Source organism: Eubalaena glacialis, chromosome 1 (genome assembly GCF_028564815.1).
Source record: "Eubalaena glacialis isolate mEubGla1 chromosome 1, mEubGla1.1.hap2.+ XY, whole genome shotgun sequence".
NCBI lineage: Eukaryota > Metazoa > Chordata > Mammalia > Artiodactyla > Balaenidae > Eubalaena > Eubalaena glacialis.
In genome coordinates, this window is record NC_083716.1 from 203,222,888 (window position 1) to 203,242,219 (window position 19,332).

Sequence of the window (19,332 nt, forward strand, 5' to 3'; positions counted from 1 at the left end):
CTCAGAGCAATCCAAGCAAGAATCCTGGGGTTATCCTTGATTTTTTCCCCTAAGCCTCCACCTCTAAGCAATTACCAAGTATTGCTGGGTCAGCCTCCTAAATATCTCCCTAAGAGATCTCCGTCCCCACAGCTATGGCCTTAGTTATTTATCTCCCTGGTTAGTGAAAAATCTTTCCTTCTCCATATACCCTTGCCCCCCTCCGAAGCACAGCAGCTTGGTGACCTTTCTAAACGTAAGTCTGGTCATGGCCATTCTGCCCACTTAAAGCCCTTCCAACGTTTCCCATGGCTCCTCCTGCAAACTTCTTAACTTCGCCTGTGGAGCCCTTTGTGACCTCCTCCCATCCAGCTTCGCCTCTCATCACCTTCCTCTTTCAGGCACAACCCCAGACACACCGAACTTTTCCCTCAGTGGCACCAGTTAGGCTGTCATGCTGAGCGGTTATACAGGCCTTCCCTTCTGCTGGCACCCCTGCTCCGCGGGAGCCTTTGTTCACACACTGCATTGGGCACTTCACCACAGGTGCCAGGCCTTCAGGATACCTTTTCTGACGTGGCGCCTTCTCCCGCCCCTCCCGCCTCATCAAGGTTAGGATCTTTGCCACGTGTTTTCCACAGCACCTTGTTCTTCCCCTAACATAACACTTTCATTGCTTCTTTATCTCTTTCCCACTAGACAGTCTCTCTTACTTAAAATAATGAGGTAATGAATTTTAACACAGCCATTTTAAATTGAGCCCTAATTAATAAATGATAGACATTGGGTATATAAGGTGAACTCAGAGAGCATCTCATCCAGTCCTCTTGTTTAATAGAAAAGGAAACAGGACTTAATGATATTCCCAAGGTCACACGGCCAATTCATAATTTGTTAATTGTCTTTGCACTGCAGACATCAGCCACAATCCCTGTCCTTTCTATCTTTTTGACGGATTCTGGTTTTCTCTGCAAGAAGCTTAGAAAGCCTTAGCTGGGATGAAAGCATGGTTTAAACTCTGTTTTGGTAAACTTTTTTTTTTTTTTTTTTGCCTGAGTTACAGGGAACAGGGACTCATTTAGGCTTTTTTCAGGTGAGACTATAAATGACAATGCAAGCAACGCATCTCCTGAGAAGAAGGGAAGCCACAGACTCACAGAACCTCCGGCTAGAAGATCATGACAGATCAAGGAGGCTTTAAGGCACTGAGTTATCTTTTCCTCTCTCAGGAGCAAGAATTCAGAATTTTCACTCTAGTGCTATAGCCTTAAGTTCAGCTCTCTCCTCTCTCTTTCTTCCCTCTGTTTCCTAGCATCTCTTTTTGTGAGCAACTAAGGCTTTTCGAATTTCCCAGGCTCACTTTCTGAGAGAGTACATCTGATTGGTTTGACTAATTGGTGTCATTGCTGCCTGGAGTCATAGGTCACTGGCCCCCATTGAGTGGCCACTCCTGGGCCAGTGTGATGCTTGGTTTAACCACTTGTGGCTGGGGAGATGGGTTTTTAAAGCACAGAGCAAAGCCATCCCAGCTCAAGGTCAGCCTGACACTGTTTTCTTTAGCAGGGGTCTGTGGACTTGGACAGGGTCATGCAAGGCTTGGCAAATGGTGTTCTGGATCTTTTACATGGGGATAATTCAAAGTTCCTCTAAAAATGTGGAGTTTTTTGGTTTGCATAGCTAAGGCCTAAAAAAATACCAGCTACTGAAATATTGGAATTGAAGTTTCTGATAGTCTGATTTTCACAGTCATCTATTCTGGAAAGAAATCTGAGGCCTGCCTAGGAAGAGCAGCATGACATTCACAAAATTGAATGGGTTTGGTGAATGTATGGTGAGTTTTTCCAGGCGTATATATTTATAAAGTTGATTTAAAAATAAGAATATAAGAGTGATGGTATTTGACATTCAGAAGAAATGTTTTGACAAGTGTATGTGATGATTTAGTGGTGCGTAATCCACTAAGTGTACAAGAGTGAAGCTGAGGTAATAAATGTATGTCTTTCAAGGAAGTGGTACTTATTGCTGTGAACTTGCTGTTGAGTTTCCGTGTGCACTCACCTGTCACTCGTGCTTTTGCTCTAACTCAAATAGCTGGATCATTATTTTCAAAGATGCTAGGAACGTGTGAAACTTGAATGGATTCTGGACTTTTAAAAAAGCTGTGAAAGTTGTTTTGGGACATTTGAGCAATTTAACATGCACCGCAGTCAGATGAAATTACTGAATGAATGCCAACTTTGTTGGGGGCAATGATAGTAGAGTGGTTACTTAGAATGTCCTCATTTTCATGATATGCCTACTGAGGTATTCAGGATGATGTATACACAGACAGATGGATAGCAGTAGATAAGTTGATTAAGCCAACATGACACAATATGGAAATTTGGATGCTATTATTTTAACTTTTGAGCAGCATAATTTTAAAAACAAACATATAAAGCATGAGGAAAATGTGTGGCTGATAGTTTGGTGTTGTGGATGGCTTGAGTTTGAGATCTGAAACTTGAGCAAGTCTCACATTAGGGAAAGCAGGTCTTGACATTTCCTTGGAGTAACAGTAGTCTAGTCTTTAACCAAATGCCCTACTGGATTTGGGCCACCAACAGTGAGTACCTCATTAATGACTAAATCTCTAAACAGTCACTGTGGAGGGAGCTGAGTTGGCTACTGCTTGATTTAACTGTTAATAAAAGTAGCCCATTTCATTTAATAGCTGCCTTACCCTCATTAATAAAAAAAAAAAAAAATAAGTGGAGAGTACAAGGCAGTTGCTGCTTTGACAATGTCTTGCTAATAGCTATTTGGCCATTGCAACCGACACTGAAACTAGAAGTCACGCCAGTGTAAATGGGTGCCTATAGAGCCACTGGGTAGGCTAGTTCTGCACATGCCATGATGCACTCCTAAAGGGGACAGTTTCAGTCTTTTTAAAAGCATTATGATTTGGCAGAGAATAAAGAATAAATGTCCTTGGTGAAAGGACATGTCTAGACCAGATGCAGTGTGTCTGTCATTGGGCTGCAGGGAATGCTATGCACATAGAAGACAGTGTGAAAGGAGCCCCTGGAGTTGTGCAACACAGGGCCAGATGTCACAAGAAACCACTTGCTTACTGAAAGTCTCAGCGCTGCGGCCGTTAAGCAGCTGAAGCCATTTTGTGATCAGTTCACCCTGATGTTGGACCTTTGTTATTGCATCTACACTCTTATTCTGGCATTTTTGCAGATTTATTTTTTGGGTGAATCAAGTAGCAAATAATTTAAGCAATGCAATCAGTAATTTCTTAAAGTGAAACCTTACCAAGTAAATTCCAGAATGGATTTTTAAAAATATCCTTCTAATATTAGTAACTATCTCTACAGCCTTTGTCTGCTCCGGGGTTTGAGGCATCCTACATCCTTCAAGCCATTGTAAATAATCTTTTTGAAATGGAAATGGCACGAGTTGGTGAAGCAGAGGTTTTTATAGAAGCTTGTTCTGTGTGTGGCTTGTGACACTCAAGATAGTTGTATGAAGTTGGATTTCAGGGTCATTCATTACACAAGGAAAGTTAATTTGAGATGCTAGAACTTTTAAACAATATTTTTTTTGTGATGATGACCATCTACTACCAAAGTTTCATCTGAAGTGCAATTAATTACCTTTGTCACCTTGCTAAAGGTTGATATCACTCTTCTGTCTTTTCTTATTAGATCTGTTGACATAGAGGCAGATGATCACAATAATGGGAAGGAAAGAGCAGAGGGCAGGGAAATCAACAGGCAGTGACTTATTGTTTTATTGAATGGCTCTTTTGTCAAAATGCCTGCAAGAGAATTCTCAGGATACCAGTATCACCACACACACCTAAATTCATAAAGCTTTCTGCAGTTGAATCATATTTTTTAAATTTAGCTCAGGGTTTTCTATTATTCAGCTCACTGGTGTTGAAGCAATTTTGTTGACATTTTCTGTAAGTGGATTAAGCTTACAGTCATTTGCCCAAAGCAGATAGACGGCTTCTTAAACAGAGTACCCTGGCAGAAATCTATCTTATGGTATCTTCAGAAATATAACAGTCCTGTCACAAAAGATAATGTTTGTCATTAATTTCTTTTGGTGACAGATGATTTCAGTTCATTTTTAATTTCTCATCTGGCTTAAATGAAACAGCTGTTTAAAACTTTTTATTCCAATAGTGAGCAATGCTTCTGTGTTTTACACTGAACAGTGTTGTAACTTCTAAAGTACAAATAAGAAAATAGACTTTTGGAGGGAGGAAGATTACAGGTTCTGGGGTTTTCCAAGGAAAGTTCCCGTATCAATGCAATTGTTACTCTTTTTATTTTAAACATTATGAGATTTTTCATAGGGCTAATGGGTGATCAATCCTGAATTTTATTCTCAGTAATGGTTTATTCCCCCTGACTTTACCAACTTGTCTTTTTTAAGCTTCAAAGTGCTTATGTTTCCTCACAATTTAGAAGGTAAAATACAGTAGACATCTATAACATTACTGATATATATATATATAATGTTACTGATAGTGAAACATTGCATTTACTGAAAGCTTTAAATTTTCTGTTTATAAAATAATAGTAATAGCTAATAATCATTAGAGTTTGCCATGTATGCCAGGCATTGTTCTAAATGATTCACATGTATTATCTCTCTTAGTCTTGCTTTTAAACCTAGAGATGGGTACAATTATCATAGCCATTTTATAGGTGAGGAAACTGAGGCATCGAATGACCTTGCCCAAGGTCAAAAAGCTAACACTTGGTGGATTTGAACCCAAGTAGTCTGATTGTGCAGGTCATACTATATGTTCACCGGTAGAATAGCAGTATGGTTACAGTTTAAAGCCTCTAGGCCAAATTGTTATTATATGACAGAAATGTGGAATCCTTAGAATCAGATCTATTCCTTCATCACTCCTGGAGTTCTGGTTCTGCTCTCAACTTGTGTGTACCACCCTGGGCAGCCATCTTATGTGGGTGACTTTTAGGGTTCATGAGTACTGCAAGGAGAATCAGTATCCTGGGGATCTGAGAACTAACTGACGAGTTTTTACGTTGTAGCATTCTTCAAAAAGGTTTGACATAAATACACTACCATGTGTAAAATAGATAGCTAGTGGGAACCTGCTGTATAGCACAGGGAGCTCAGCTTGGTGCTCTGTGATGACCTAGATGGGTAGGATAGGGGGTGGGGTGGGAGGGAGGTCCAAGAGGGAGGGGATATATGTATACGTATAGCTGATTCACTTCATTGTACAGCAGAAACTAACACACCATTGTAAAGCAATTATACTCCAAAAAAAAAAAATGTTCAGCTGGTACTTGTAATGGATCGATTCATTTATAATCTTCTTTTTTGGATCTGATCTATTAGCGCTTATGATGAGGTCTTTAAAATGAAAACCAGTCATCTTCTCCACACTTTCCCTACTCATGAATCTTCTATCATTGCTTTTGTATTGCAGTTTTCTGAAAATTTGGCTCAGATTAAAATTATTAAATTATTCCAAACTCTGTACCCATATTGAAAGCAAAGGTCAGACATCAAAGTATGAGCACAAAAGTAGTATTTATGTGAGTCTATCAAAGCATTTTTGAGGGTCTATCAAAGCATTCGTGAGGGTTTATCAAAGCATTTTTCTTTTTAAAACCAAGTAAGTCTTAAGCTATTTTTTTCTTCTCTACATTTCTAAGACCTATTAGATGACATGAGCAACATAGCATGTAATGCACCTAAACACAAAGAAAAATAATGCAGTGAAGAAAAAGCATCTGTTGGTCTGGGAAGCAGGCGTTACTAGTTATTTCCTTCACACTTATTTTCTGTGTGAACTTGGGCAATATATTTATTTAGCTAACTTGAGTCCATTTCTTCATCTATATATTTATGAAAACATTATAGCTGTACTATAAAAATTTGAAATAATTACTAAGAACTCTTACTTAGCAGAACAAAATGATACTGTCATTAAATTAAACTTTATTGAGTATTTTCCACTTTCAGTGGTTTTTCCCAAGTATAAATTTCAAGGAAACAAAGTAAATTCTAAGTAAATAAAATATGAGGAAAAGTGGGATATATTAGACTATTTTGGTACTGTGTCATAGAGGCAGTATCCTTCCAGAACACTCTCCCATACTCTCTATATCTGTATCTGTAATACTGTAGAAGGATTGAGGACTCAAGGTGAGCATCAAAAGATCCTTACATCGTATTTCACTGATTGTAAGGTGAAGAAGCCTCTCCATCTTTCAAATTGTTGTTCAGTTGTCGCTTTTATGAGGAAGCCTTGACTGATCCCCTAGAATACCCATTCTCACAGCATCACATTCCTTTCCTTTAAGCACACAGCACAACTTGCAATTAGACATAACTTTCTTTTTGTGATTTTTTTGATTTTTGCCTGTGTCCCTCACTAGACTTAAGTTTTATGTGGGCAGGAGGGGATCTGTGCTCACCGTGGTATCCCCAGAGTCTAGCCTGACGGTTCTTAATGGGCACAGTACTGACCCCTAGAGGGTGTTTTGGAACATTGTAGAGCAGGATGGTGCAACATAATGAAGAACTGCCCTATGTCCTGCAAGACTTTCTCAAGTCCTGCTTGACTACACCCTCTAAAATACAAATCAGAGTACTTTTGTAAATGATGTTTATTTAACAAGAAGTTATGTGAAAGGCCCAGTACATGAGGAAAAGGTAGTTACTGAGAGGGAAGCCTAAATGAATAAAGACATTGTTTCCAAATTATTGAATAATGTATTTGCTCTGGGCATTCTGTCCACCTGATTGTATAATTGCTATACAGTAATACTGGAACAAACTGAAGTGAGATATTCATTTTAATATGATACTTTATTATTGATAATCCATGATAAGCATCCCACAGTATCCTGCGAAGTAAAAGCTGATATTGTCAACCACAAGGAAAATGTCCTTTGAGGTACTTTTGAAGACTTGGCAAATTTGGTGGGGTGTATGGACTTTATTTACTTCCTCACTTGTGGGATTATCAGACTTTTTCTCCATGGTGAGACTCTGTACTCGTTTTGACATATTATCCCTATCTTAATTAAGGTTATTTCCTTCCTTCTTTTATTGTATGTAAATAAGTCTGGACAGTTTCCATTATTTATTTTTATACTAGTGTCTTTGTGGTACATCTGCATTGTCATTTTCCTGTATCTTGTGTGTGTGGAAAGGCATCTGATCTTATCTCTCTTTTAAATTTAAATGAATTCATATTAAGTAAGTACAGGCATTTGTCTACTTCATTATGGTTTCTTGTGTGCCTGCCTGGGCATTTACATATTGAAATACATATTATTTTATTTTAAATGACCATTCTTATTTCTCCTTATATTATAGCTAGGATACTACATTTACTTAATTTTTAATAATGTATATAACTAGGTTATATTATTTATGACTTTCATTTTAGAATAATAAAGGAAGCCTTACAAAATATTTGTTTTAAAGGATCTTGGTTTTGATAGGGGTGACAACCACAGGTGAAGACAAAGTCTGGCATATGGTAGATGTTTAATAAATATTTCCTTGATGGATTGATAGATGAATAAGACAAAAATGAAGGCCCAAGTCCTAACTGATAGCTAACAAAGACCACCAGTGTTCCTAAATCAAAGGGAGAAAGCAGTTCATATATACATAGCTTAAACAGGATACAATAGGGACAATAAGTGGGAATTGGAGACATTAAATTCCATGCTTCTTTATATGATCTGGTCAACAAAAGCATCTCAATGCAATAGGTTTTATTGATGAATGCAGGTGTTACCCATCAATACTACCTGTCATCAGCACTGTTGTTACTTGATTATTATTAATTTTGTATTATTATTATATTATTATTTTTTCAGCTTTATTGAGATATAATTGACATATAACATTATGTAAATTTAAGGTGTACAAGGTGATGATTTGATACATGTATATATTATGAGATGGTTACCACAATAAGGCTAGTTAACAAATCCATTACCTCATGTAGTTATGTTTTTTTTAATGGTGAGAACTTTTAAGATCTACTCTCTTAGCAACTTTCAAGTATACAAAACAGTATTGTTAACTATAGTCACCATGCTGTATATTAGATCTCTAGAACTTATTCATCTTGTTACTGGAAGCTTGTACCCATTTACCACCTTCACCCATTTCCCCCAACCCCCTAGCCCCTGGCAACTACCAATCTACTCTGTGTTTCTATTAATTTGGTTTTTTGAGATTCCACATATAGTCTTTCTCTGTGTGCTTATCTCACTTAGTATAATGCCCTCAAAATTTATCTATGTTGTTGAAAATGGTAGGATTAACTTCTTTCTCATGGCTGAATAATATTCCATTTTACACACACACACACACACACACACACATATATATATATAATCTCCATATATATATTACATCTTCTTTATCCATTCATTAGTTTGATGGACACTAAGATTATTTCCATGTTTTGGCTATTGTAAAGAATGCTGCATTAAACATGGGGGTGCAGGTCTCTCTTTGAGATCCTAATTTCATTTCCTTTGGATATATTCCCAGAAGTGGAATTGCTGGATCATATAGTAGTTCTATTTTTAATTTTGGGGGGAACCTCCACACTGGTTTTGTATATGACCGTACCAATTTACATTCCCACCAACAATGTGCAAGGGTTCCCTTTTCTCCACATCCTTGCCAATGCTTATTACCTCTTGTCTTTTTGATAAAACCCATTCTAACAAGGGTGAGGTGATATTTCATTGTGGTTTTGATGTTGATATTGAGCACCTTTTCGTGTACCTGTTGTTCATTTGTATATCTTCTTTGGAAAAATGTCTATTCATATCTTTGCCAATTTTTTAGTCAGATTGTTTTTTGCTATTGAGTTGTTATATATTTTGAGTTATTACATGCATATTGAGTTCCTTATGTATTTTAGATATTAACCTCTTATCAGATTTACGGTTTGCAGATATTTTCTCCAGTTCCATAGGTTGCCTTTTCATCTTCTTGTTTGTTTCTTTTGCTGTGAAGAAGCTTTTTAGTTTGTTGTAGTCCCACTTGTTTATTTTTGCTTTTTTTTTGCTTGTGCTTTTGGTGTTATATTAAAAAAATCATTGCCAAGATCAATGTCAAGGTTTTTTTCCTATTTTTTTGCTAGTAATTTTATGATTTCAAGTCTTACATTTAAGTCTTTAATCCATTTTGAGTTAATTTTTGTGAATGGTGTAATATAAGGCTGCAATTTATTCTTTTGTATGTGAATACCCAGTTTTCCTAGCACCATTTATTGAAAAGACTATCTTTTCCCCATTGAATATTCTTGGCTCCCTTGTCAAATATTAGTTGACCATATATGTATGTGTTTATTTCTAGACTCTCAATTTTGTTCCATTGGTCTACATGTCTGTTTTTACGCCAGTACCATACTGTTTTGATTAGCTTTGTAATATAGTTTGAAATCAGGATGTATGATGCCTCCAACTTTGTTCTTCTCTCTCAGGATTGCTTTGGCAATCTGGGGTCTTTTGTTGTTCCATACGAATTTTAGGATTGTTTTTCTTTTCTTGTGAAAAATGCCATTGGAGTTTTGATAGGGATTGCACTAAATCTATGGATGGCTTTGGGTAGTATGAACATCTTAATAATATTAATTCTTCTGACCCATGAACATAGGATATCTTCCCGTTTATTTGTGTTTAATTTCTTTCATCAGTGCCTTTTAATTTTCAGTGTACAGATCTCTCACCACCTATGTTAAATTTATTCCTAAGTATTTTATTATTTTTGGTGCTAATGTAAATGGGATTGTTTTATTTATTTCTTTTTCTGATAGTTTGTTGTTAGTGTATAGAAACACAACTGATTTTTTTGTATGTTGATTTTTTATCCTGCAACTTTACTGAATTCATTTATTAGTTCTAACAGTTTTTTTTGATGGAGTCTTTAGGGTTTTCTATATATAAGATCGGGTCATCATTTTACTTCTTCCTTTCCAGTTTGGATATCTTTTATTTATTTTTCTTGCCTAGTTCCTCTGGCTAGGACTTCCAGTACTATGCAGAATAGAAATAGTGAGAGTGGGCACTCTTATGGCACTCTTGTCTTGTTCCTGATCTTAGAGGAAAAGCTTTCAACCTTTCACTGTCGAGTGTGGTGTTACCTGTGGGCTTGTCATATATATCCTTTTTTATGTTGGGGTACATTCCTTATATACTCACTTTGTTGAGAGTTTTTATCATAAAAAGATGTTGAATTTTGTCAAATGCTTTTTATGCAACTATTGAAATGATCATACAATTTTTATATTTCATTCTGTTAAAGTGATGCAATTATATTATTATTAGTGATTAGTATTTAAATACTATTAAACTACTTTATTTACATATAGTATTATACACACACACACACACACACACACACACAAGGACACAATAATGGTCTCCTCTATATTAAAAACTATTTTTAAAAAACATGGTTAATACAAAGGCTTTCTGCTTAAGATGCAGTTAATTACCATTTTGAAGTAAATAGGATCCTTCATTCCTTCAACACTCAAGTCAGTCAAGATTTCCTGATGAGAAAGGTATTGTAACAAAGCAGGATGTTATTTGAGAAAGACTTGTGGAAAAAGAAAATCTTATTTGTCAGGTCTTAAAACATATGCTTTCAAATTTAACTTTCAAATATAATTTTCATTATGTTGAATTTTAATAGAGTATGACTTCATATTTTTTTAGAGCCTTTTGTATGGCTGTGCTTATTAAACATGTCATTCTGCTTTATTCTGTAATGTTGTGTGGTCTTGTTGGCATTGAATTATTCTTAAAATTTCCTTGAAGTATCTTCTACATTTTGTAAATTATTCTTCCTTCAGATCTAGATTCTCAGATATTAAAAATATTTACTTATGTTCTCTTTCCATAATCTTCAGAGATATCTGATTAATTGGAGTTTCTGACCAATACTAAAATGTATCAGTCATAAAACTAATTTAAAAAACAACTTTATAAAGGGTATAAAATATAATGGCTCAGGTAAACATGTCCAATGTAATTCACTTTTTGTTCCTATAAAAATGAAATAGTTTAATTGCATTATGTGATAAGATTTGAAAAGTAGTGTTTTTTCCTTTGTTTTGAGTTCAGAGTTTCAGGAGAAGAGTAACATAAAAAGCTCCAATAAGTCAATACTCTTAGACCAGAACTGCTCTACAACTATTCATCCATATTTCTTGAATGTTCATAGAGTAAAAATTCAACTTCTTAAGTGACGAGTAGAATGCAGTTGAAATATTTGGTGGACAAGGTCTTGAAAAATAATAAATCTGAGTTTTAATAACTTTATGCAATGAAAACTTCTATTTTTGTGCAATTGAGGTATTTTGTACATAATTTCTCTAATGGCTGCATCTTTGTGCCTGTAACTCTTGCTAACATGTTGTATACATTCCCTACAAAACTAGGCTTTCATTCTGGAGAGCAAGAATCCCAGGCCATCTTTGCATAGTTTTACCCAATATTCCAGTAATGTAACATCAAGAGAAATGTATCTGTCATGACATCAACACATTTTTGATTTGCTATTTTAATTTCTCAAATGAAGGACATTGTAATAGTTGTTTCTACCTCTTTGGAGCAAAACATTTACCCCCTTTAGATAATACAGAGATTCCCCAAAAGCATGCTTTTTGAACTGTTAATACGGTGGTAGTACACAGCCCACCACAACATGGTCATGTCCACCAAATGGAGCTGGGACAAATAAAGAGGTGCTAATACCACCATGCTGTCTGTGGCGGACTTTTGTTGCAGTATTATCCAGGGGTGGCTCTAGCTGTGGGTGTGGACGCTCATATGGGAAGAATTTCAGGGCAATCAGTCAGCCATTGAGTGTGTGCTGAAAAATACCCATCCACGCCTGCCCGGTGACAGAGCTGCATTTGTTTATACGCGTAGTTGTGTATATGTGAGGGCCTCTCCATTCCCAGAGTCTCAATTAACTGCTTTAAATATTTGTGGTGTACTCTGAGACAACCCACACATTTCCTTCACATGTGACAAGGACACTAGTTATGATGTTTGACCACTCTTTCGTGCACTAATATCACAAGGGATAGGGCAGTTCATGGGAAAAATGGGTATTTTAAGAGCCATGGATGTCGATGTCTTTTGTAAGTTACTCTGCCAGATTGTAGCCAAAACTATTTTCAAACAATAGAAGGAAACTGCATTTCTTGGTAAGAACAGGAATAACACAAATTCTAAATGTCTTTTGATAGATTATAAAATATAGTTATTAAATAACTTACAAATATATAACTAATAGATAACTCACATTTAGAATTCTAGCCCCTTTTATGGTTTTGATATAATGAGATAATATGTGCAAATTGGTTTACATTTAGTATATTAAGTGTTCAAAGTGTTAGCCTCTGTTTAGTGTTGTGATAGCATTTTATTGTCAGTAATAATTTATTAGTAGTAATAAAAATTGTGGTGGTATGGTAGTATATCAGTCCCATTTACAATCTAATTGCATCAGATATTTCTTGATTTCTAGATGATTTATTTTAATTGCAGTTTAATGACGTTGGAAGGATTTGGTTATGAATGCTTAATGTCTCTTTTTAAAAAAATTCATTAATCATTACTATTTTTAGGTTCAAAAATCTCTGTAGTGATCTCTCTATGGTTTTCTATGATTCCAAGTGTTACTTTTTAAAAGTGTTCGATTTCCATGGAGTATGATATTTGGAAGTCAAATTCAGCCTGTGGAGGCTGAATTGGTAGTCATTGCTGTTGAGACTTTTGATAGTCCTGTTGTCCCATCAGCATAAGTCTGCCTGAGGTGCCCTCTATTACTCTTACTTTTCTTTGGATTAAAGCAGTCCTTCTCATTTTTTTCCCCCTGAAGCATCCCTAGTACCAGAGGAGAGAAACTAAAAATTCCCATGAGATTGCTAGTATATTGAAATGTTGGCAACAGCTTGACGTTTCTTTCAAGTTGAGTATTCAGTGGTCAAATTGTCCATTAATTTTACATTCCAGGCCATAACAATCCCAGATTTATTTTCCCAGGAGATGTTACAATTTATATACCACCAAGTAAAATGAATTCTCTTGGGCTTCTCTCCTTTCTGCCTCTCTCCCAAGACCTCTGCTTGAGGAGAATTTCTGAGCATATTCTTTAGAAATGCCCTGTTATATTACTCCTTAAATGCAGACTACACACCAATACTTGTAAGCGGCTTAGCTGATCTGAGTACCTAATATGTCTTGTGGGAAATGATACACAGGACAGAGGTGTTTTGAGGGAGGAGATGTGGTATAAGCTGGCTAGTTAGGAGGAGTCTGAGAGGGAGTGTAACGGAGTAGAGAGAGGGATGCTAGTTGGTCAGCGGAAATCACTGCACGCATGGTGGGAAAAAGTCAGCCCTGAAAAGGAATGCCAAGATGGGGTTGTTAACAATCAACTTCACCCTCTTTACAATTTTGCCTAGAATGAGTCTTTTCTGCTTCTGCTAACTTAATCGAGAAGACTCAAGGAGTTTAACCACAGAACAGAAAGATGACCTCTATGCCTCCTTCTTAAAAAAAAATTGAAAACAACATTTTTACATCAGTGTTTCAATGGAAACTCTTCATAATTTAGTCTTTCATTTTTTCTTCTTCTGTTAGTTAATAGCTTAATTTCTTTTCTAATTTTTTTCTGCCTGTATCATGCAGCCAGGGCGTGTTGTCTCCTGGTTATCAGGAGATGATGTCCTTGTGTTTTTGTGCACTGGCACAAACTGTCTTCTCCAATTGGCCTTTGTTTTCTAGAGAGACTGACTTCTATTTACCAGAACTGACACAGTCTGGCATTTAGGCCTGGATGCCACCTCTCAGAACCGATGAGATGACATTCTGGCTGATTAATTAGATATGTTTTATAACCTGCTGCAGGAAAAGTGACGTGAGAGCATTATTCATTAGTAGTATCAAGCCTGATATTTTTGCATGTTTTACTCCTCTCTTGCAATTAGGGAAGATGCCAATTTTGCTTTTTTTATGCTTTAAAAATGCCTGATGAAAATTTCAACACTAAAAGAAAAGGGAGCACTTAAAAGTAATACTCTGAAAATGAGTGTGGGTATAATCTGTTTATTAATACAGGTTTTTTAAAGGAATCTTTACGTTTGTAAAAGCAGTAGCAATATACATATCTCTGAAAAAACAGACTCTTGTAGATGCATTTTAAACAAGTTAGTAAAATTTATATTAAAATATGCACACTATCAAGATATTTATTTTAGTAATAGAGTATGTTAATTGCTTTTCACATCACCTTGTATCATAGTTTACTTGTGATTATTAAAATCACAAATAGCTTTTCTTTCTTTTTTTTTTTTAAACATCTTTATTGGAGTATAATTGCTTTACAATGGTGTGTTAGTTTCTGCTTTATAACAAAGTGAATCAGTTATACATATACATATGTCCCCATACCTCTTCCCTCTTGCATCTCCCTCCCTCCCACCCTCCCTATCCCACCCCTCTAGGTGGTCACAACCACTGAGCTGATCTCCCTGTGCTATGTGGCTTCTTCCCACTAGCTAGCTATTTTATGTTTGGTAGTGTATATATATCCATAACATTCTCTCACTTTGTCCCAGCTTACCCTTCCCCCTCCCCGTGTCCTCAAGTCCATTCTCTAGTAGGTCTGTGTCTTTATTCCCATTTTGCCCCTAGGTTCTTCAAGACCATTTTTTTTTTTTTTTTTTTAGATTCCATATATATGTGTTAACATAGGTATTTGTTTTTCTCTTTCTGACTTACTTCACTCTGTATGACAGCCTCTAGGTCCATCCACCTCACTACAAATAACTCAATGTCATTTCTTTTTATGGCTGAGTAATATTCCATTGTATATATGTGCCACATCTTCTTTTTTTTTAAACATCTTTATTGAAGTATAATTGCTTTACAATGGTGTGTTACTTTCTGCTTTATAACAAAGTGAATCAGTTATACATATACATATGTTCCCATATCTCTTCCCTCTTGCATCTCCCTCCCTCCCACCCTCCCTATCCCACCCCTCTAGGTGGTCACAAAGCACCGAGCTGATCTCCCTGTGCTATGCGGCTGCTTCCCACTAGCTATCTATTTTACATTTGGTAGTGTATATATGTCCATGACACTCTCTCACCCTGTCATATCTCACCCCTCCCCCTCCCCATATCCTCAAGTCCATTCTCTAGTAGGTCTGTGTCTTTATTCCCGTCTTGCCACTAGATTCTTCATGACCTTTATTTTCCCTTAGATTCCATATATATGTGTTAGCATACTGTATTTCTTTTTCTCTTTCTGACTTACTTCACTCTGTATGACAGACTCTAACTCCATCCACCTCACTACAAATACCTCCATTTCATTTCTTTTTATGGCTGAGTAATATTCCATTGTATATATGTCCCATATCTTCTTTATCCATTCATCCGATGATGGACACTTAGGTTGATTCCATGTCCTGGCTATTGTAAATAGAACTGCAATGAACATTGTGGTACATGACTCTTTTTGAATTATGGTTTTCTCAGGGTATACGCCCAGTAGTGGGATTGCTGGGTCGTATGGTAGTTCTATTTTTAGTTTTTGAAGGAACCTCCATACTGTTCTCCATAGTGGCTGTATCAATTTACATTCCCACCAACAGTGCAAGAGTGTTCCCTTTTCTCCACACCCTCTCCAGCATTTATTGTTTCTAGATTTTTTGATGATGGCCATTCTGACCGGTGTGAGATGATACCTCATTGTAGTTTTGATTTGCATTTCTCTAATGATTAATGATGTTGAGCATTCTTTCATGTGTCTGTTGGCAATCTGTATATCTTCTTTGGAGAAATGTCTATTTAGGTCTTCTGCCCATTTTTGGATTGGGTTGTTTGTTTTTTGGATATTCAGCTGCATGAGATGCTTGTAAATTTTGGAGATTAATCCTTTGTCAGTTGCTTCATTTGCAAATATTTTCTCCCATTCTGAGGGTTGTCTTTTCATCTTGTTTATGGTTTCCTTTGCTGTGCAAAAACTTTTAAGTTTCATTAGGTCCCATTTGTTTATTTTTGTTTCCAACAAATAGCTTTTCAACATTTTTTGTAATCTTTAAAACTGTGAGGAAGACAGAAGAATATTTTCATCATTTTTACAGGAGATGAAATGGCCCAGGGGGAAATTGTTGGAGCTAAAAGCAAAACTAAGATACTCTGACTTTTCTCTCCGCCAACGTATCTTGGTGCATCTTATCTTCCTGACTCTGTAGATCCCATCTCTAAGCTCTGTCTGACTGTGCCACCTGGTTAATGATTGTCTTTTTATCCGTGTTGTTTCCATGGGTGACAATGACTGGGAGTCTTTACTGTGCTTTGTAGAGAGCGCACAGTTTGCCTTGAAGGGATGCCATATCATGTAGCGGTTAAGACTACAGATTCTGGAGCCAACTGCTGGACTTTATTTCAACCCCAGCTCCACCACTTAGCAGCTGTGTGAGTCTGGGAAGGAGGATCACTCTGGGCCTCCGTTTTCATTGTAAACTTAAAGTAAGGAAAGAGCCTATTTTGTGGGGATGTTGTGACAAATAATGAACATTTGTAAAGTATGAAGAAGAACGCCTGCAGAGAGTGAGCACTTTCTATGTTGTATTATTATCATTATCGTTTCAGGATTGCATTTTTCAAAGTGGATGTGACTTTTTTTAACGTCCAGAGGGGACTCATTATGCCCATACACCCCAAGTTCTGCTTGTGTCGTGCATATTTTTCCCTTAGAAAGTCCATCTCTATCTGAAAGAGTGTTCATTCTCTAGTCTCTAGTTTTAGTCTAAATTATAAACATGGTGTGTGGAACAGGGCACTGAACCGAGAGGCAGAAGACCTGGACTTTAGTCCCAGCTCAGTCATTAACCAGCTGTGATCTTGGGTCAGTCACGTCACCTCATCAGGCTCAGTGTCTTTTCTCCTCATGAGAAGGCTAAACTATACAACTTCCAAGTCTACTTCTAAAATCCCAATCCATAATTGAGGTACTTGGGGGTAAGTTCACCTTAACAAAAGTATTAGGCAAAGTTGTTTTATTCATCCCATATATTTAAAGGCTGTTGTTTGAAGGATTTTATGACATAAGATAGAATTGGCAAGTGCTTGTACAGATTTTGAGGAAAGAAGTGTTCCAAGGCATTTTTAATGCAAGGCATTTTTAATTTTAGGGTCCTCATACACCCTAAGGTAAAAGCTTTCATCAAATTAAAGAGATCAAACAGTGTATGATGAAGTACCTTGCATAAAATAGGTGACTTACCATTTCTCGAAGTCTCTGCTTTGTAGAGGAACTCTCCAGCAGCTCGTGTAACCTCCAGTTTCAAGGTCACACTCTCAGGCATTGTCGTGAGAATGGAGGGAGAGACGGAACTCCTTCCTCTTTTGTCTGTACACAACGGAAACATGTTCTGGCTTCCCCACACTTACTCCTTCAGCCCCTTGGGCCAGTGTCAGCATATACACTTGATCATTATAACAATGAACTAAAACAAGAAAAAAAATACTGGGAAAAGATCTTTCTCAGACTGATATAACTGACAACTGATGACTTCCTGTGATCCTCGTTTGCTTTTTTGTTTTGATTGACACACTAAGCCTCTGGAGCCTCTCTCCATCAGCCAGATGGGAACATTGTCCTTAGGATAATAGAAAAGAACATGGGTAACTAGGAACTTATCAAAAGGCAGGCTGCAGCGATGACCCAATATACTAAAAACCAGCTTACCAAGCATAAGGGTGTGTGATTTACTTTACAGAGATTTGCTTTGTGAGCTCTCGTACGCTGAGAAGCTGATTTAATTTTCAGTTCGTTGAGGAAGAGCTTCTTCCCTTGTTTTCTGCCAAGCCTAGGAATGCTGGGCTGGGTGGGTTAGGAGTTACAGCAGTGTGTAGTCTCGAACCCTGGTGATGGAAGGGCTGATTGTCCTTGGTATGTTCAGAGAAGGGTCCCCAGACGGTGTTCCCTCCTACAGGAAATCTCCAGAGGCTGCCAGCAACTACAGAGAAAATGGGGAAGGCTCAGGTTGAGGTCCTTGACTTAAAGAGCAAAGACCCTCAATAATGCAAGAAAAGGATGTTGGAAAAGTGGGCTCTCCGGTCTGAGTCTGTTTCCTCGCTGAGCAACAGCATGAAGGATATAGAGTGATGTCACTTAGGATCTGCCTGGCCCGTAACATTCTTCTTTGGTGTCTATTTCTACCTGTTTGTAGGGCCAAGGAGATCTGTTGAAGAATGCCAAGAATGAAGCTATAGAGAACATGAAGCAGATCCAGCTGGCGTGCTTGTCTTGTGGCCTTAGTAAAGCCCCCAGCAGTGGTGCCGAGGCCAAGAGCAAGCGCAGCCTGGAGGCCATAGAGGAGAAGGAGAGCAGCGAGGACAATGGGAAGCTGTGACCCTGAGCGCCAGCCACACCTTCACCCAGCCTTCCTGCCAAGGACTCTGGTTTTTCCTTCTGGTTTTCTTTCTTTGAGCTTTTTAGAAGTTCACAAAAAGATGCCCTCTCTTGGGTATTGGACATAAACAGATATTTTCACAATGTCAGTATTTTAACATAGTTAATTTATCTAAGTTAAAACCTTTAGTAGCAGTGTTTTAAAATTCTGAGATGTGTGTACACACTCACGTATGGATGTGGGCGGAAGTGTGTGTATGTGTGTGTGTGTGAGAGAGCGAGCGAGAGACAGAGACAGAGAGAGATAGAGAGAGAGAGACAGAGAGGGAGAGAGAGAGAGAGAGCAAAAGAGAAAGACTGAGAGATAGGTGGGGACGGGAGAGAGAGAGGTTGAGATGCTGTTAAAATCTATTCTGTGTTGCATTATTCATTTAGTAAGTTATTACTTTATCATTTTGGGACAAATTTGTTAATCTGAAATTCTAAAAAGCACTTAACTACAATCTGTTGCTGTGTTTAATTTTACTTCTCTACCTTTGTCATTTAATTTGGAGATCATAACACAGCTTATAATTGAAGGAAGCCAAATTTATCATGCATAGATGTTTTAATAGATTAAATATAGATTAGACAAATTCCTAAGAATCACAGTAGAAATAAAAGTGAATGAAGGATAAACAACTGATCAGAATTTCTGGGAAGATCAGCAAAGTCTTCAGTTAGTGAACTCTTTAAAATATTTATTAAATAAAATCAATTTTTAGAAAGTTTTCTGTAGTTGTTTACTTTTCAGTGGAAAAGCTGATCATAAGTGAATTTATACCCACTTATGTGGTACTCTGAAACACCATGAAAGCTCTGTTGAAATCAGGATTTTGATGTG

The 19,332-nt window shown here is 37.1% G+C and overlaps 1 protein-coding gene across 4 annotated transcripts in view; it reads left to right on the forward strand.

Annotated features, from left to right (window-relative positions):
- The window catches only part of PLCL1 (phospholipase C like 1 (inactive)), a 367,136-nt gene extending 348,061 nt beyond the window's left edge, over nucleotides 1–19,075 (forward strand). For all 4 annotated transcript variants that reach the window (XM_061186078.1, XM_061186085.1, XM_061186091.1 and 1 more), the window contains one exon: nucleotides 18,268–19,075. In XM_061186078.1, coding sequence (XP_061042061.1) covers nucleotides 18,268–18,450 — 183 coding nt within the window. In that variant the 3' untranslated portion in view covers nucleotides 18,451–19,075. The remainder of the gene's footprint in view (nucleotides 1–18,267) is intronic.
- The last annotated feature ends 257 nt before the right edge of the window (nucleotides 19,076–19,332 follow it).